The sequence below is a fragment of the Argopecten irradians genome, unplaced genomic scaffold (assembly GCF_041381155.1).
Source record: "Argopecten irradians isolate NY unplaced genomic scaffold, Ai_NY scaffold_1206, whole genome shotgun sequence".
NCBI lineage: Eukaryota > Metazoa > Mollusca > Bivalvia > Pectinida > Pectinidae > Argopecten > Argopecten irradians.
In genome coordinates, this window is record NW_027188672.1 from 1 (window position 1) to 15,949 (window position 15,949).

The 15,949-nt window shown below is 38.5% G+C and overlaps 1 protein-coding gene and 1 pseudogene across 1 annotated transcript; both read right to left on the reverse strand.

Annotated features, from left to right (window-relative positions):
• Nucleotides 1-5: 5 nt before the first annotated feature.
• On the reverse strand, nucleotides 6-7,889 carry LOC138314020 (uncharacterized; the record flags this gene model as incomplete). The annotated part of the gene is made up of 5 exons (XM_069254224.1): nucleotides 7,874-7,889; nucleotides 2,613-2,931; nucleotides 2,151-2,373; nucleotides 1,538-1,599; nucleotides 6-920 (listed from the first exon to the last, which is right to left on the reverse strand). Coding segments are annotated over exons 2-5 (1,483 nt in total), but the record flags the coding sequence as incomplete, so codon positions are not given.
• A 6,538-nt stretch (nucleotides 7,890-14,427) lies between these two features.
• Nucleotides 14,428-15,927, reverse strand: LOC138314021 (uncharacterized; annotated as a pseudogene).
• Between the last annotated feature and the right edge of the window lie 22 nt (nucleotides 15,928-15,949).

Genomic DNA, 15,949 nt, shown 5'->3' on the forward strand with positions numbered 1-15,949 from the left:
AATCTGCTCTCCCGATACAGGTGATGGGTGTGGGTCGTCATTGAGAAGACGAAATAGAACCATTCCCTCTTCAAACTTAGCATATACTGCTTCATCCCTCAGCAAGCTTGAGTTAGGTACTATGTCAACCTCAACAACAACTAATTGCACTCCAGAAGCCTCACTACAGCTAACATCTATAAACTCAACTGGCCTGATACAACCAAGAGCTATCTCAATTTGATCCTCATAAAAATGAGATGTTATGGCTTGATAAATTGCCTTTTTGCAATTATCCTTTTCTATGTTGATACCTATGATTTCTCCTTCCAAGCACTCATCATTGGATTTCTGTTCAACGCCAAAATGGATGGTTCCATTCGTTCTTTCGTTCATGCAGGCAGATGCAAACCGAACAGTCTCTTTAGCAATCCAATCCAACTTTTCTGCTGGAGGTTTTGGTGCATTATTGAGAAATAGATGTACGGGTTCTATTAAATTATGTGGTCTCGTTATACTTGTCTGTATTACTCCTGATTTCCGATAATTGTCAAGATGCCCAGTAGGTGCTTCAAATTTCCTGAATGTTTCTCTGAAGTTTAACTTTCTTTCAGTAATCTTCTTTTTTGGCTTGTCTTGTGGACTTACCGATGTTACATGTTTTCCTTCACTTTCAGACCCAATCAACTCATCTCGAATCATCAACAGATTCTTTTTATCACGAAAGGAAAATTTTTGTAAAATCTGGGTCATATCGTCCCAGTTTAAACATTTGAACATCTTTCCGTCGACGTTTTCAGCTTTAAATACGACAAGCATTTTTTTGTTTAGTCGATCTTCATCGGGATTAAAATGTTCAAGTACATTACAAATCTCTTCTGTATTCATGTCTTCTATAAGTGTCCTAGTCTGGGCTTGAGTTTCCTGTTTTTCGTCGTCACCTATAGAATAATGAAGCTTCTGGATTACAAGATTTTTGTGTGAACATACGGTAGTGACATTTGGTAAGAAAGGTAAACAATTGAGGTTAAACACTAGGTTTGACGATGGAACATGTATATGACTAATATGCTCAAATAAGATAAAGAATAAAGGTAGCGTGACGATTAACTCAAAACTAAATAACATACTAAAATGTATGTCGGTATTATATTCCTAGAAATGTGATCTGACAAAATGCTTCAGACATGATCTACAGTTAAACCATATTTCTTTCGCGACTTTTAGATTTCGTTATTTTCTTTTCAAATCTATTTTAAGATCAATTTTCGCGGTTTTAGAAATTGGCGTTACGGTAGACTTTGATCCAGTGTTCAAAATTACTTTGAACGCGAAATTCATAGAAATAAATTGTTCGCGAAAGACAGTTGGTTTACAGTGTAAGATAGTCCATGAATACATTATCTTTTATAAAATATGAAAACTGTAATCATTTTTTACAATGCAATTTCAAATACAATGACTATTTCTTAAAAGCACGGACACCCTACACAAAGCCTCTAGGAATAATCCCATACCCTTTAAAAAGGTATAATTATTTTAAACCATTAAGTCCTACCTGATTCGTTGCTATCAGAATCATCATCCCTTTGTCGCCATGAAAGATTTTTATAAACAAATCTTTTTTATTTGTTAAAGAAGTTAATATCATCAAATAAAACTTGTGTTGAAACATTAAGTCCATTTATGCAGAAACTGTGTAACTGTTATTGCTCGGTCATTGCTTCATGGCCTTAAATGATATTAGTTGTCGATGGGCCGTAAAACTCAAACAAACAAAATCATTGCTTCGTGTTACAGAAAACCAAACTGTAATATAGGACTGACAATTATTCAGTGCTAAGAGCAATCTCTATGGTAGCATTACGGCATTGTTCAGAGGGTACTTCAGCTCGGAACACTGATACACCCCTCGACAATACTATGGGTTCTTCTAAGAATCATCATACATAAGGTTAGAAAGGGTTAATGATGGGAGACGAAAACAATCCATAATTTCAAGTAGATGAAACAAATAACGAAAGTGTGAATGTGAAAATCGTATTTCATTCAATTCGAGACCCTAATTCCCGAAAACGTTCTGCTTATGAAGTTGAATTTTGATAAAAACCAATCATTATATGAAGTATTATATTTGTTTTTACACTCCGTTATGAAGCTTTAAAGGATACATTCTCTTTTTCCTCGCTCCCCTTCGTCCAAGGACAACACCAGTAAAAGAGGATAGGACTAGAGTTTGGAGGTGATCTTGCTTTAATCTGTATTCTGTTCCAGACTCAATGATCTGCTGACGAACCTCGTCTTCCAATGTCGATACTGCAACATTGGCCTTTTCTTCGAAGCAGAAAAGATCCTTTAGCGTCTCAGAAACAATGTTGTCAATTTTTCCGTCCTCTGAAAATTAATTTAAACGAATCAACCGACTAATCAGCAATGACACAAAAAAAGCATTTACCTAATACAGCATGGGTGGTACAACGTGAATGATAGTGTTCCAATATCTGGATATACAAATCAGCTTTATTTTATCACTTTTTATCCACACAAATACTCAGCGCAACCAGAATGCGATTAACAAAAAGGAAGGACAGCGAAAAAGCTTAATTATAGTCAACAACCATCCCTTTCATTACCCCTTTTTATCTCTTCTTCTGTAACGGTACAACCTTGGAGTTCTTGCAAGATATGGTAGTCTACACAGTCTAACAGCGTCTGGTAGCTCTTCGGCTTCCTGGGTAGTATTTTTAGTAATTTATCAATTCGATCATCATTTGTATCTTCGGCCTGTATTCTTTCTTTATCGTCTGCATTGAGGACAATTTGTTCAAACAGATACTCCAACACGGTTTTCAAATCAATGTTCCTAATCAAGAATCTATGATTCTTTTGGAGGACAAGTCGCTCCCTCGTCTCCATGGTAACGGTTTCTTTAGGACATCATTTTGCAAAGAACTGAAATATAAATCGTTATCGAAATAGTAAAAACAATATACAATATACTCAATTAACTTTACACCACATATGCATGTTGTATACGTGCCCTGTCTTATTAGATTTCCGAAAGCTAGTAGATATATCCATTATCGCGATTTGTCGTTACAGATGCCATAAAAACTGTGAGTATTTTTATGCTACATGCATTTAGCATACTAGTAACTGATTTACAGTAATACAACCACATGAATGTTCACATCAACCATTCTCGCAAAAATTCAAACATTCCCAAATGGATGTTTTTCAGATATAACTGTTTGATCAATAATGACATGACATCTGAACGACAAACTCAAACTAATCGTTTAAAGGTAGAATATACATTAAAACAGATGTGAGAGGAAACTAACATATAAATGCTACACACGTACATTGCCATCGTCGGATACCCACGGCTGATCGCACTACACTACGCTACACTTATCACAAATGTAGCGTAGTGTAGTGCGATAAGCCGTGGGTATCCGACGATGGTACATTGCATGTATCTTAGTTTATTATACACGTACATGTAATCGTCTAAATCGTGTGGTTTTGATTATTTTGGAGAATAATCTGGATAACGGTAGTAATAAGCAAATAATAGACACTGGCAAATTGTTTCCATAGCCATATCTGAGAAAAACAAAAATTGATTGATTGTGACATTACCACTTCCGGTCTTCGTTACGTGTATGTAAACCTACACGTAAACGCGTAAAGTTACGTACAGTTTCGTGAAAAGCCCTTAAAATTTACGTACACGTAAAGATACGTGCACATAAATCCTATGTCTACCCGTAATTTAAAGTTACGTACACTTTGTGAAACGGTACCACATCACACTTTCAATGATAGTGTAGAAGAACAGGGAAAATACACATTCATGTCGAGTGCCCCGACCAGGAATCGAACCCGGTTCTCTGGCGTGGAAATCTACGGCTCTAACGACTGAGCAAAAGAAGCATGCTCCTTCAGCTGAGTGACAGAGACCGTATTTAACACTTTTTACAAACCATACCGACCCGCTCCTTTTACACTACTCCCCCTGTTTTTATTGAGATTTCCTAAATCTCAACCCGAGACTCTTTAACCACCATCCATGGGTTATTTAGTTGGGCGCCAATTCTGTAACAGGCGATGAGAAAATGCAGCGGCCAGACCGGGATTCGAACCGGGGACCCTCCGAACACTAGCCGAGTGCTCTACCGACTGAGCTACCTGGTTGTAACGTGCAACCTCTCAATTTAGACGGAGCTCCGGGATCACCGACTTCCTGGTCGAGCAGTTGAACAATATTTACAAGTTATTTACACGACTGGATATGTACACAGGCCTGGACAGTACCTCTGTCCCTATCGCCTGCGACGTACCTACGACGGGTACCGCATCCTGCGGTATGCCCGACACTGCCTAAGTGTCGTGTCCACTAACCCTGGCTTCACAACTAGCCAGCAACCTGTACTCTATATCTTGTACAGACACTACCACTCTGCCGCGTCACTATTAGTAATCACTGTCGCCGAGATGACAGTGTCCTACTCCAGGATATGTCACTACCCTCTGTCCCTGTTATACTCCGGGGACAACCCCTGGCACGACTACCAGTGTCCTGCTCCGAGGAACCTGCCACTACCTCTGTCACTGTAGTGGTCCAACCCCTGGCGCAATCGCCGTGTCCTATTTTACAGACGTCTGCTGATACAACATCCAGGTACCAGAAATGTTGCAGGTCATTGCCGTACCAGATGTAGCCTATTTTCTGGCGAACCACCCCTTCTGCAGGAGCTTCTGGGGTACCCAGGGCCGATTTTCACCACAACTGGTACTGACACCCTTTAATACAACGTCGAAACGCTCATCAGATTGCCTATGCAGACAACACCCTTACTCAGGAGCTGCCAGCTACACACCGGATAAACCAGCAGTAGCCTTTGCAGGCATCCCATTATTCATTAGTCTTCTGGACCACAGTGCTTTGTACAGTGCCTCATCTCAATCCCATCTAGCATTGTAAGTGTTCCGCCATAGTATACTTTCGAGCAAGAGAACCATGGCCCCACCATGTTGAGATTGATGGAGGGCTTATACGTCCTTGTTACGGGTCTAGAAACCGAGCCTAGGTCACTACCGCGGCCCCACATACCTGTGGGTGATGAGATTCCATTAAGAAGTAAAGATTAATGTTCCCAGCCAGTGGTATTAGCTCAATTGCAAATAGTTAATTAGTAGCTTTAATTTTGTCTTCAATATGCTACACACAAAATATACATATATGGCACCTATTCAAATCCTTTCTATATCGTCCACCATATTATAAATTACATTTTCCCATTGTTGCGCAAATTAAAAGCCATCCCACTAATATATTAAAACACAATTAATACAGATTTCAGCGTCTATTGTAGTGAGTATCATCAACACGTTAAACAAAACGTGATGCACAGTGATGTAAACCTACACCGTAAATCATCACACTGGTCAACGAACGATCTACCCCAGAGTCCAATCCCCCTATCACTCCCTCCCTCCTTTCACGGAAATCTTCGCTGCTCAATGGGACATAGACGAGCACCCTTCCTAAAACACCCACCACCGTTGTTTAATTAGATTGGCGAAAAGAAAGTAGAAGAACTCAGAGGCCCGAAATTACACCAATTTATGTCGAGTGCCCCGAACCAGGAATCGATACCCCGGTCTCCGGTTCCCCTCGGCGCGGAAAAATCTTACGGCTCTACCGCCTGAAACAACAGAAGCAATGCTTCCGTCATCTGAGTGATCAGAGATCAGTAATAAATAACAACAATAAATACCAAGCCACACCAACCCGCTCCTTTTAAAATAGAAAGAACCGTGGTTCCTTCATAGAGTAACCGATTATCCGTCCATACCGATTAGATTTCAAATTCACATTTTGCCATTTACAATCGCAATGGGTGGGGAAAACTTTTTTCTACATAAACCGTCTGGTTTCATGCTTTATTCAACTATGTTTTCGAACTATATCATTAAATAAAAGGTCACACACTAACCTCGATGACTGCGTCAAACTATGTACTATTATAACATTTTTCAAAATTTTTATTCAAATATTCGGCATGGTTATAGTATTATCCAGGGCCCCCGTTTCCACCGTAACTCTCCTCCAACTTTAAGGAATTCCACATATACCTATAAAAGTCTCCACAGGAAAGGTTCCTTACACTTAATAAATACTTTCTTAGACATCTTGCAATCTTTTTTCCTTTGGGGAATGTTAAGTTAAGCGAAACCGTTTATAAAACATGTTTGCTCGTGAAACTGGAACCCTGGGTCATCTACCATAAAGCACGAGTAGAGATTTCATGCCCAAGAGAAAGATACATCGATTATTACCGCCTATCATCACTTAACGAGAGTAAGGAAGTAGAAGACACTTTCAAAATCTAAAAAAGGAATCTTGCCGCCAACAATTGGTGAAACAATGTTTTAACAAATATAGTGTTTCAAGCCGATATAAGAGGTGAAATTAATCTAAATATATCATCTTTATAATTATCTTTTGTTACAATCATAACGGAACGGTTAAAATGTTTTTATTGATGTACATATGTGAAGATATTTTTAAACTTAGTTCATTACCATGTTGTCTCTTGTTGCTCCTTCAACCTCCGCGACCACAAAAGTATTTGCAAATTGTATCACTACCCACCGTAAGCATGTAGTTTTTGCGCGCTGTTATATTATGTGGTATAGCAGGTCACTCATAAGTAATGCCGTTAGTCCTGGGTGTTATAAATTCATAAACACTGTAAGCTACTCGCGTATCAAGTACATATTTAGATTACTAGATGTCCTTTGTTACAAATATATTGGACATCCTCATTTCCACAATATTGTTTGTTGAGTAATGTCAACTAATTTGCAATCCTCAGCCTGGTCTAATCACTCATAGGTAGGGCTGGTGATCTAATGATACATTTAGTGTTTGCTGTTCATCATGACCAGCTTCGAATCGGTGAGCTGTCGATTTATATACCAAACAGTTAAGGCGATAAAGGCGAGTGAATACATGTTTGGAGCGTTCATCAGCCCTTATCCCAAACTTTGGGTTGAACAAGTGTGGACCGTGATCCAGACACAATTGAATCCTGATGTTCAAATATGATAGAGACTTGAAATACTTGTGTTTAAATTGGCTTAATTCTTATTGGTCAACTACAGCAGTCTCCTGATTTGTCGGCTCTGGAATAACAACACGCAATAAGATTGCTTCGCCCTGGTGTTTTATGTGACTTTTCTCACGATAAAATGATTCATGCGAACTGGGCCTTTTTAAATGAAATTCTCCACTTGCTAGACATAAAACATTACATTAAGAAATATTGTCTTTTGTATGACTTTATTGCCATTGTGTAACAGTGATCTAGGTACGATTGGTTTGGTCCCATTATGATCTCAATTGTCCTAGTAACCAAACTTTGTGTGGAAAAAACATTAAGGATTAACCAACTTAACTATATTAACTACCCATCTTAAAAACTTCATTATAATGTAGGATACAAATAAGTAAAATGGAGTTAACTTAATCAACGTTAGAGATATTTCCACGCACATATTTTTCAAAACATAGTGCTCATTTTAGACGGTAAATCTAACAAAGCGATATTTAGTTGCATCCACTATTATTTCCAGTCAAATCTGCCCACGCTTTTATCAAAAGCGAAATCTCGAGTATATACATTCAGAGTAACCATGAGAACAATATCGCCTACCTGAAACTGATAGAGGTAAGTGTAGCTAATATATTCAAATGTATGTAACAGTACATGTATAGTTATCAAACAGACATCCGCTAAAATTATATAAACGGCATATGTAATAAGCCATGGCCCATGCATTAATCGTTATTAACCAGTTTATAACGCCATTTTAACTTAACCCGCATTCACATGATTTGGGTAATGTGATACCGTGAGTGCAATTTCCGCCATAAATATGATCTTTCTTACACCACTAGCATGCGGACCAATTAACTCATTCTCGTAAAAAGCAGAGTAAGAGATCACCACTATGGCTTTTAAGTTTCGGTTTCTAAAATCTACATGTAATTCTACGTTGAACCGGACGGAGAACATCATCATTTCAATATATATATGGTCGACGTAACGGGGGGGGGGGACAAAAAAAGGGGACATTGCCTAAAGTGACAAATGCATATGATGCCCTTGTAAGCATACATATGGTACAAATATCCAAAAAGTGTGACCTCGACAGTGAATGGTGTTGAATAATTTAGGAGCACCCAAATTGGGCGGAAACATATCTGTACGAACCAGTCATTAGACCGGTGCGCTCTTGACCTACATGTATAATTTTAAAACATCGCAATGGTTATACAATGTCTTTATTTACGATTTATTTTAAACAATTCCGTAAGTCAGTACCGACGAACATTAACTAGTTGTTTTACTACTTACATGTATGCAAACGTAATGTAACAAAAACACATTATCTTGTACTGTACACTAGTAAAATGGCACACCCCGGTTAGTCGCTATAAATCATATAAAATAGTATATGAGTAGATTTCACTGAATTAACTCCAGATAAATATAACATGAGTTAGACTGGGTTCGGTATTTATTAGAACCGGTATCGAGAAAACGGTGACAAAGACGCAAGACGAAATGTAAGTTGTATAAAATAAAAATGACATGACCCTTTCCAAACCAATTCATTCCGATACAAAATGTAATTAATTTCCATGTATTTCCCATTCAGTATTCCCAACGTATCGTAGCACTGTCAGTAAGGTTAGGTGTGGAGTACCGCTGGACATCAGTTTTATAATTATTGTTAGGGCTTCTAAATGAAGATTAAGTTAGACAGTCTGAATGTAATGTGTATGAATTTACAATCTGGGGAATAGTTGGATCCTCGAACTAGCATCTCCGTTCAGTGTAAGTTCTTTTTTTTAACGTTTGAATCCATAGGTGCATTATATACACCGACGTAATAAAAGCGCATCAAAAGGAACCATAAATGTGGTAACTGAATTAGCTTTATTTGTATGTTTTCAGTGGAGTTTTAAACCCGCTGCCAGACATCTTACATGTCAATTACGTTCCGCTATTTAGCGTCAATAATTCCATTTTGAAAGACATATATCATTGTCTTTAGAAGACTCACTGTAAAATTTAATCACAGCGTATTATTGCAGAATATCATTGTACTGTGTATGTCTGTGTAAGCTCACGAATATCAAATTTGGATATGGGAATTACTGTCAATATTATTGGGGTATGCATTTTATGATCATATAACCCATGTGTTCTTTTAATTCGTGACGAGCACTGGTGTTTTTATTTTTTCTTTTTTTTGTTGGGAGTAATTGTGGATAGAGAATCCATTGTCGGTCCGGACCTCGCTTCATCATAATTTAATCATATATTGTGTAATACCCTTTGTTTGGGTAAACGATTTTACTTAAACCTATGATGTGTTTCAGTAGGAGATTTAAACTAGTTGAGATTTAGAACATACGGTAGCTATACTTTGTGATAATTGTTGTCCCCCATCAATTGTCCGAGAATTGTATTAATCAATATTCATGGTGTGGTTTTCTAAGCTCCAAATACCTCAAACCAAAATGTTTTACACCAGTTACTTTAAATACCTTGTATATTCATATTCTAGGTGAGTTGTTATTATGTAAAATGGCATCGTAGTTTATGTGCCGATTACGATATAAATAGCAGGTACCAATCAAGCAAATAACGATCAAATAAATATAAATTTTTATACCTTGAACCTTTTCTAAAGATCCAACCTTGGACTAAACAAATTCAAGCACTACTCCGTTATATAAACAAGTAAGCACCATAAGGTAAAGTCCATATTACAATATGAGCGATTGCCTACATTTACAGACAAGTCAACGAATTCGGTCCGGAGCGCAAAAGTTATTGCAGACTTGCTTTAATTACAAACTGACAACTGATCAAGTTACTTTATTGTTCAACGAAACTGCATCAGCATTGGAAAATATCACTTCTTCTTTTGTGATCATGTAACGGTAAACGATTATAATCTAAAAAAAACATCTTCCAGTTAAAATAACCAATAAATTATCCTGGATGTTAGGTCGATTGATTGTTTAACGCTATCGTTGGTGGACACCAAGGTTGATTGTCACAATGCTACCTTAAACTTAACAATATCAAGTGATGAGTGTTTACATAGTGCAGATGCAATAGACTCACGGAAAGACACATTTTCCTCGTCCAATATAAATATACATTGACAATATTCGTTGATAACATTTTATTGGGTGACATATGAAGATTGTTTGCCCCAGAAAATCATATTGTTATTTTGCTTAAACTAGTAATATTTTGCATGTACATGTATATCATATCTTGGAGCACAAATAAATAAGTTGATATAAAGTGTGTATACAGCATGATTAATTATGGCATATTTGAATAGATATTTATTTTTATGACCATATATTTATTTTTTGAACATATATTTACCTTTTTGAATATGTAATTTGTGTTATTGAACAAATGTTTATTTTTTAGAACAAAAGTATTGCGACGTTTCACATGCCATATCTAATCTTAGATATTACTGTAAACTCATAGAGTGTTGTGTAGCCTGTATTTGACCAAAAAAAATGCGCAAAATGTACAAATGATGACAAAATATGCGAGAAAATATACATTTTATTGAAAAAAGGTCCAGCAGGTACAGAAGATATTTGTGATGGCTCATATGTTTTACTAAGTGTTATTGGTAACAACTTGACCAAAATCGTTTTTTTACCCGTCTAATTCGCTACTTTAAAAACAGCATGAGTTGAAGGTTTAACTTTCCGTCACGAATAAATTCGTAAACGGTACGTAGTACAAAACCAACAGCCAATGCAGTCGAGTCCGTTCTTAAACCATGCGGTATTGGTGGGATAAATTATATCACGATCCCAATACAGACCAAAATGCAGATTCACAATTACAAAAAGATTCGCAAGCAAGCTATGCAATGCCATTAAATCTCTGGAGTGATATCTTTTTAAATAGAAGAAAATACAAATGTGTGTGCACGGAGTGAATCATTTTTCCATCAATCATGCATAGTTTTGACTGCCAAATACGGTGTTTTTGTTTCAAAACCAACATCAGTCATATTGCACCTCAAACTTATATTAAAAACGATCATGTTGTTTTTAATTATACAAAAGTGCTTTACTATATGGCATTTTCATACAAGTTACAAACCGCCATATGGCGTCATACCCGTGCCAATAGACGACTTAGATTGTAACGCTTTTAGGTAAAATCAACCCGATCTAACAAACGGTTGTAAGTCCCTTCTCTAGCAAACAATAGATTATACAATGATGACAATGGCCTGTATTGGGTTTGGTGCACAGAAATAAGTTCCTAACCTTGTGTGATTTTCCATGCTGAAATGTATACAGATATTGTTTGCATAATTTGTTATAAGAGACAATTCATTCGGGGCCTTCTTCTTTTACTATGATTATGAGGGGTTTATTTGTTTAACGTCCTATTAACAGGGCCAGGGTCATTTAAAGGAACGTGCCAGGTTTGTTGGTGGAGGAAAAGCCAGAGAACCCGGAGAAAAAACCACCGACCAGCGGTCAGTACCTGGCAACTTCCCCACATGGGGGGGATTGGGCGAACTCGCGAAATCCAGAGGTTGAGGGCTTGGGGGTGTGGGTTATATGTCGGGGACATCTAACCACTGGGGGGGCCGAGCGCGCGGCCCTCTAATTCTTTTACATATAACGAAAGAAGCAAAATATGGCATAAATGTATTGTTCTATATTTCTTATGAAACCTATATAACATAAAATATTGAGAGAATTCCACGTCACCTTGTTTAGTATTTTAATTGATACCGTTGTATTTACAAAAGCGTTGAATCAATACGGATTAAGCGAGGTAACAAATTGTGCGCTTGTACCCTTATCCGAACCAAATGTCATTCCACCGATTACTGCCAGTGCGGCTACCAACTTGAGAACGGATGCGTAACTATAATAAATAAAACCCCTGGTGTGCTTACTGCCGCTGTCACCGTAGTACTGTCGAGCCCAATCGTCCACAGTGGTAAAGAGCTTCGCGGGCGCATACCTGGCTTCCATCTGGACTAGTGCATACAGTAGATCGTGAAATGTTACAATATACCCGTAAAAATCATGTGTTATCTTACACTCCAGAGTACTTTGCACATATATCTTTTTTTCAGTAATCGCTTCAATATGCGCTGAAAAAAATCTGTCTATATTCTGGTATATTTTTTGCCAATTATTTTTTGGGAAATACTGGATGCGTCGGTGTTGAACCACAAATTCAAACGTTTATAAGGGTGTGGGTTAATTTTCATCTTCGACAAATCATTTCACAAATATACTGCTCTTGCGACCAACTTGCACAAAAAGTCTGGTTGTTCTATTTAGAGTGAAATAACAAAATATTAATTTAAACTGCGTGTTGTTTTTCTACTTATTGTGGCCACCGAAACTGAAACAGTGTGAACATATATATATCCTTGCAGAACATGTCAAAAACATTGGAAGTTCCGGCCTGTGACATCGATCCGAACACGTCCAATGTCTGGATATATTCACGCAGTGACACTAGTTAATCAGAACTATTTGAAAATCTATATAATCTAGGTTACTTTAAAAATAGCCACAAATAAGTTTATACATTGTGCTTTTTTAGATCATTAACAAAACTTTTAAAAGAGCAATCCGATAAGCATTTACAATTGGCTTGCACAATAAACACCATTGTGGGCATTAAACCTCTCAACCTGTAACGCTTGGCACCATACTCCAAGCTGAATGCGTAATATACACATATTACATGTTAACTGAGTGTTTAAAAATGTCCACTAACCTTCGTAAGCTTGTCAGTTTTGCGCTGTAAAAATATTAACAAATCCACTTATTGAAAATCATAAATCTATAGACAGTTTAGGGACTGCATTGTAATACAACTCTGCCAACGTGTGTTTTTGAACTTTTGCACATCGTGATTTGCCCTACATGACAGGACATAGTTTTATTGCGGTCTGTTCCCCACGTATGATCAGGCCATCGCAAGAGCTAGTAAGTGAGATTCATATGCAATTTTACGCAGACAGAATATGTAAGGAGTAGTTAAAAATATGTCTACAATGAAGAGATACTAGTCAATGTGTACTTTTTAATTGCCATGTGAAGAATATGTAGTTTGTCTATTTTATAGTGAGATGACCGACGCATTGTATGGATGTTATATAGATCGGGATAAGCTAAACTAGCCATTCAGTTTCGTGTTAAGCATGGATGACTCCGAGGCCCTCGCCGTAAGCATTCCCGAAGTACCGAGCTTATACCTGTGGATTTGGCGACACAAGTACTCCCGAAGTCTTTACAAGAAATCATGTTGCTACAGTACACCTCATTCTATACATCGATACCAATGACAGTCTGCGTAGAGCGGGTAGGGGTTTATATACGAATGCAACGATTTCTCTAAGCGGGGATTAGCACCGGCTGTGTAAAAAATCACACTACATAAACCACAGTGCAGGTTGTCAAAATGATTTTAAGGCAAGACAAAATCTACGCTCAATACAGGTATAACACACTCACTTGTCGATAGCGATTTGAGCAGTTTCTGAGACAAACATGTAGCTTGTACTCTACGAACTAATGGGTCAGACAGGGTTCGGCGCATATCAAGATCAAGTTCGACCACAGATGTGTAAAATGGCGGAAAGCCGAAGGCGGTTTGAACATTTCACAACGAATTTGTCACCCACTATAGAGATCTTTTCCTGAGGCATGTAAACATGTTAAGTATCGACTGATTTAATTTCCATTTGAACTGTGTTTTTTTCCGATAATAGCGTACACATTTTTCTATGTTCTCGTATATAGACGGAACTGTCCCCATTAAATGCAATGTGACTACACCGGATTAATTTATACACGACATACCAGTTGTAATAACTTGGCATAAAATAATTTTGAGTCCACATCGCTGTTTATGTTGTCAACTGCATATCGAAGAGAATTGATTTTAGTTAGTATATCAATATATTGTCGAGCTAAGAATGCGAACAGTGCGACAAAATAATCTGTTTAATGATGTGTGTTTCCATGGTCTTCATTACAACCAGGGGGGGTATACATTCCTTTATAACAAATATGTGTGTTCTATTTTGATAGTCCTGAGGTTGAACAACCAGAATATATCTTCTTGTAAAGCACGCTACTTGGACCTACCTGTGAGCGATCATGTAGAGAAAAATAAATCCATGTATCCCAGTGGAGCTGTTCGTAGCACAAAAAGACTGGAACTCGAGTACCACGGTTATTGCGTACACAGTGGCGTGATCGTGCACAAATAGCTTACAGGGCAACTCCGTATCACGCAACTTTGGCGGCAAAGATACTGTGTCCGTCCAGACTCAGCTCCCGTGTCCATATCTGATAGCATCGTGAACACAGTCTATTGTCAAGGACACACGTAGACTTGATCCGCAGGCCCCGTCTACGGCCACACCCCCACGGAGTAGGCGGGCGTCTAGGATATTGGCCATTGTACTTGTCCAGTCTGAGTAAATACACACCCAGTCGTGTTTCATGTTCCCTATCACTGACCACGATAGCGCCGGTCGAGGTGATGGACAGGTATCTAGGCGTCTTAAACAGCTGCGAATTCTTTCTTACTTTTTTTGTATTCTTCAACTCGGTCGATGATATCCACACCGACATGGCGATCGTCATCCGTACATGTCACAACAATATAAATGCCCGGTTCTAGCTGGCAGATAGCCTCATACGGTTTCTGTGTGGCGATCGTTTCCTTGACCCGTATATCTGGGTCAAGACTGATGACCACAACCTTTCGTTTGTCTGGCTGTGTGACTGCTATTTCCGTAGGGTCCGTCAGACTAGTGATGCCCCCCCCAATGGACTTTCAATGTACAGAGTCTTATTTAGTGTTGGTGATCCAGCGATGCTACACTGACGAATCATATGATTGTAGGAATCTACCACCACTACTGAATATCCGACAAACGTTATGCCAGTCAGCTGCCACGTCATTGTGTCCTCTTGTAGGTTTTTCACGTTGATCGTCGACTTACTTTTCTGTGGACCTCTTCTCCTCCGGGGATTCATCTGACGTGGGCATTGCGGGGAGTAACGGTCGGACGGACGATTGGAGTTTGTTGTGACACAGGGGCACCAGTCCGGTTTGCTGGTGCAATATTTAAATGTTCCTTCTCTCCTGATTCTAGAGATCTGCCCTTGATTGGATCTAGTACTGTGTCCTTGACTATTTCTCGTGTTCTGGTCACGCCCAGCTCTGTTGCTGGATCTTGTGTTGGCTGTTGTCTGGTTAAACTCGTGTATTTTGAACCTGTGAATGTGTCCTTGGGGCTCTTTTGATGTTTATTGAACCAACTGGCGGGGGGTTTCTAAGAAAGTTATTGAAAGCGGCATTTGTATGAAGTTCAATCTCGGAAGGTGAACTGTATTCTGAAATAGCCGTCATGGCAGCATCGTATTCATCGGCTTGCGATTCCACTCGAGGTAAAGTGTTCAACAAATCTGGAGTAGAATTTGTCTGCATGACGTTATCAAATGTCAGGTTGGTCTCTTGAATTGCATCGAATAACAATGATAACTGTGGGTTTTCCTGTTGTATTAACGCTGGATTCGCGAATTTCCTGGCGGAGATTTTCAACACTTTGAAGACATATCTGGGTGAATCTTGACAGCTGTGTTTCCATTTCAGTAAGTCTTTGTAACACACGCGGTTTACTATTTTCTAGCACCATATCAACTGGTTATTTTCTCCTCTGCTGACCTGCTCTATTCGATCCATTTGGTTCTGAAAACGTTGACGTAGAGTATCGGACGCGTGGCCTCAGTCTCTCTATTGCCTCATCAACCGCAATGCATTCACATCTTGGAGATCGATGG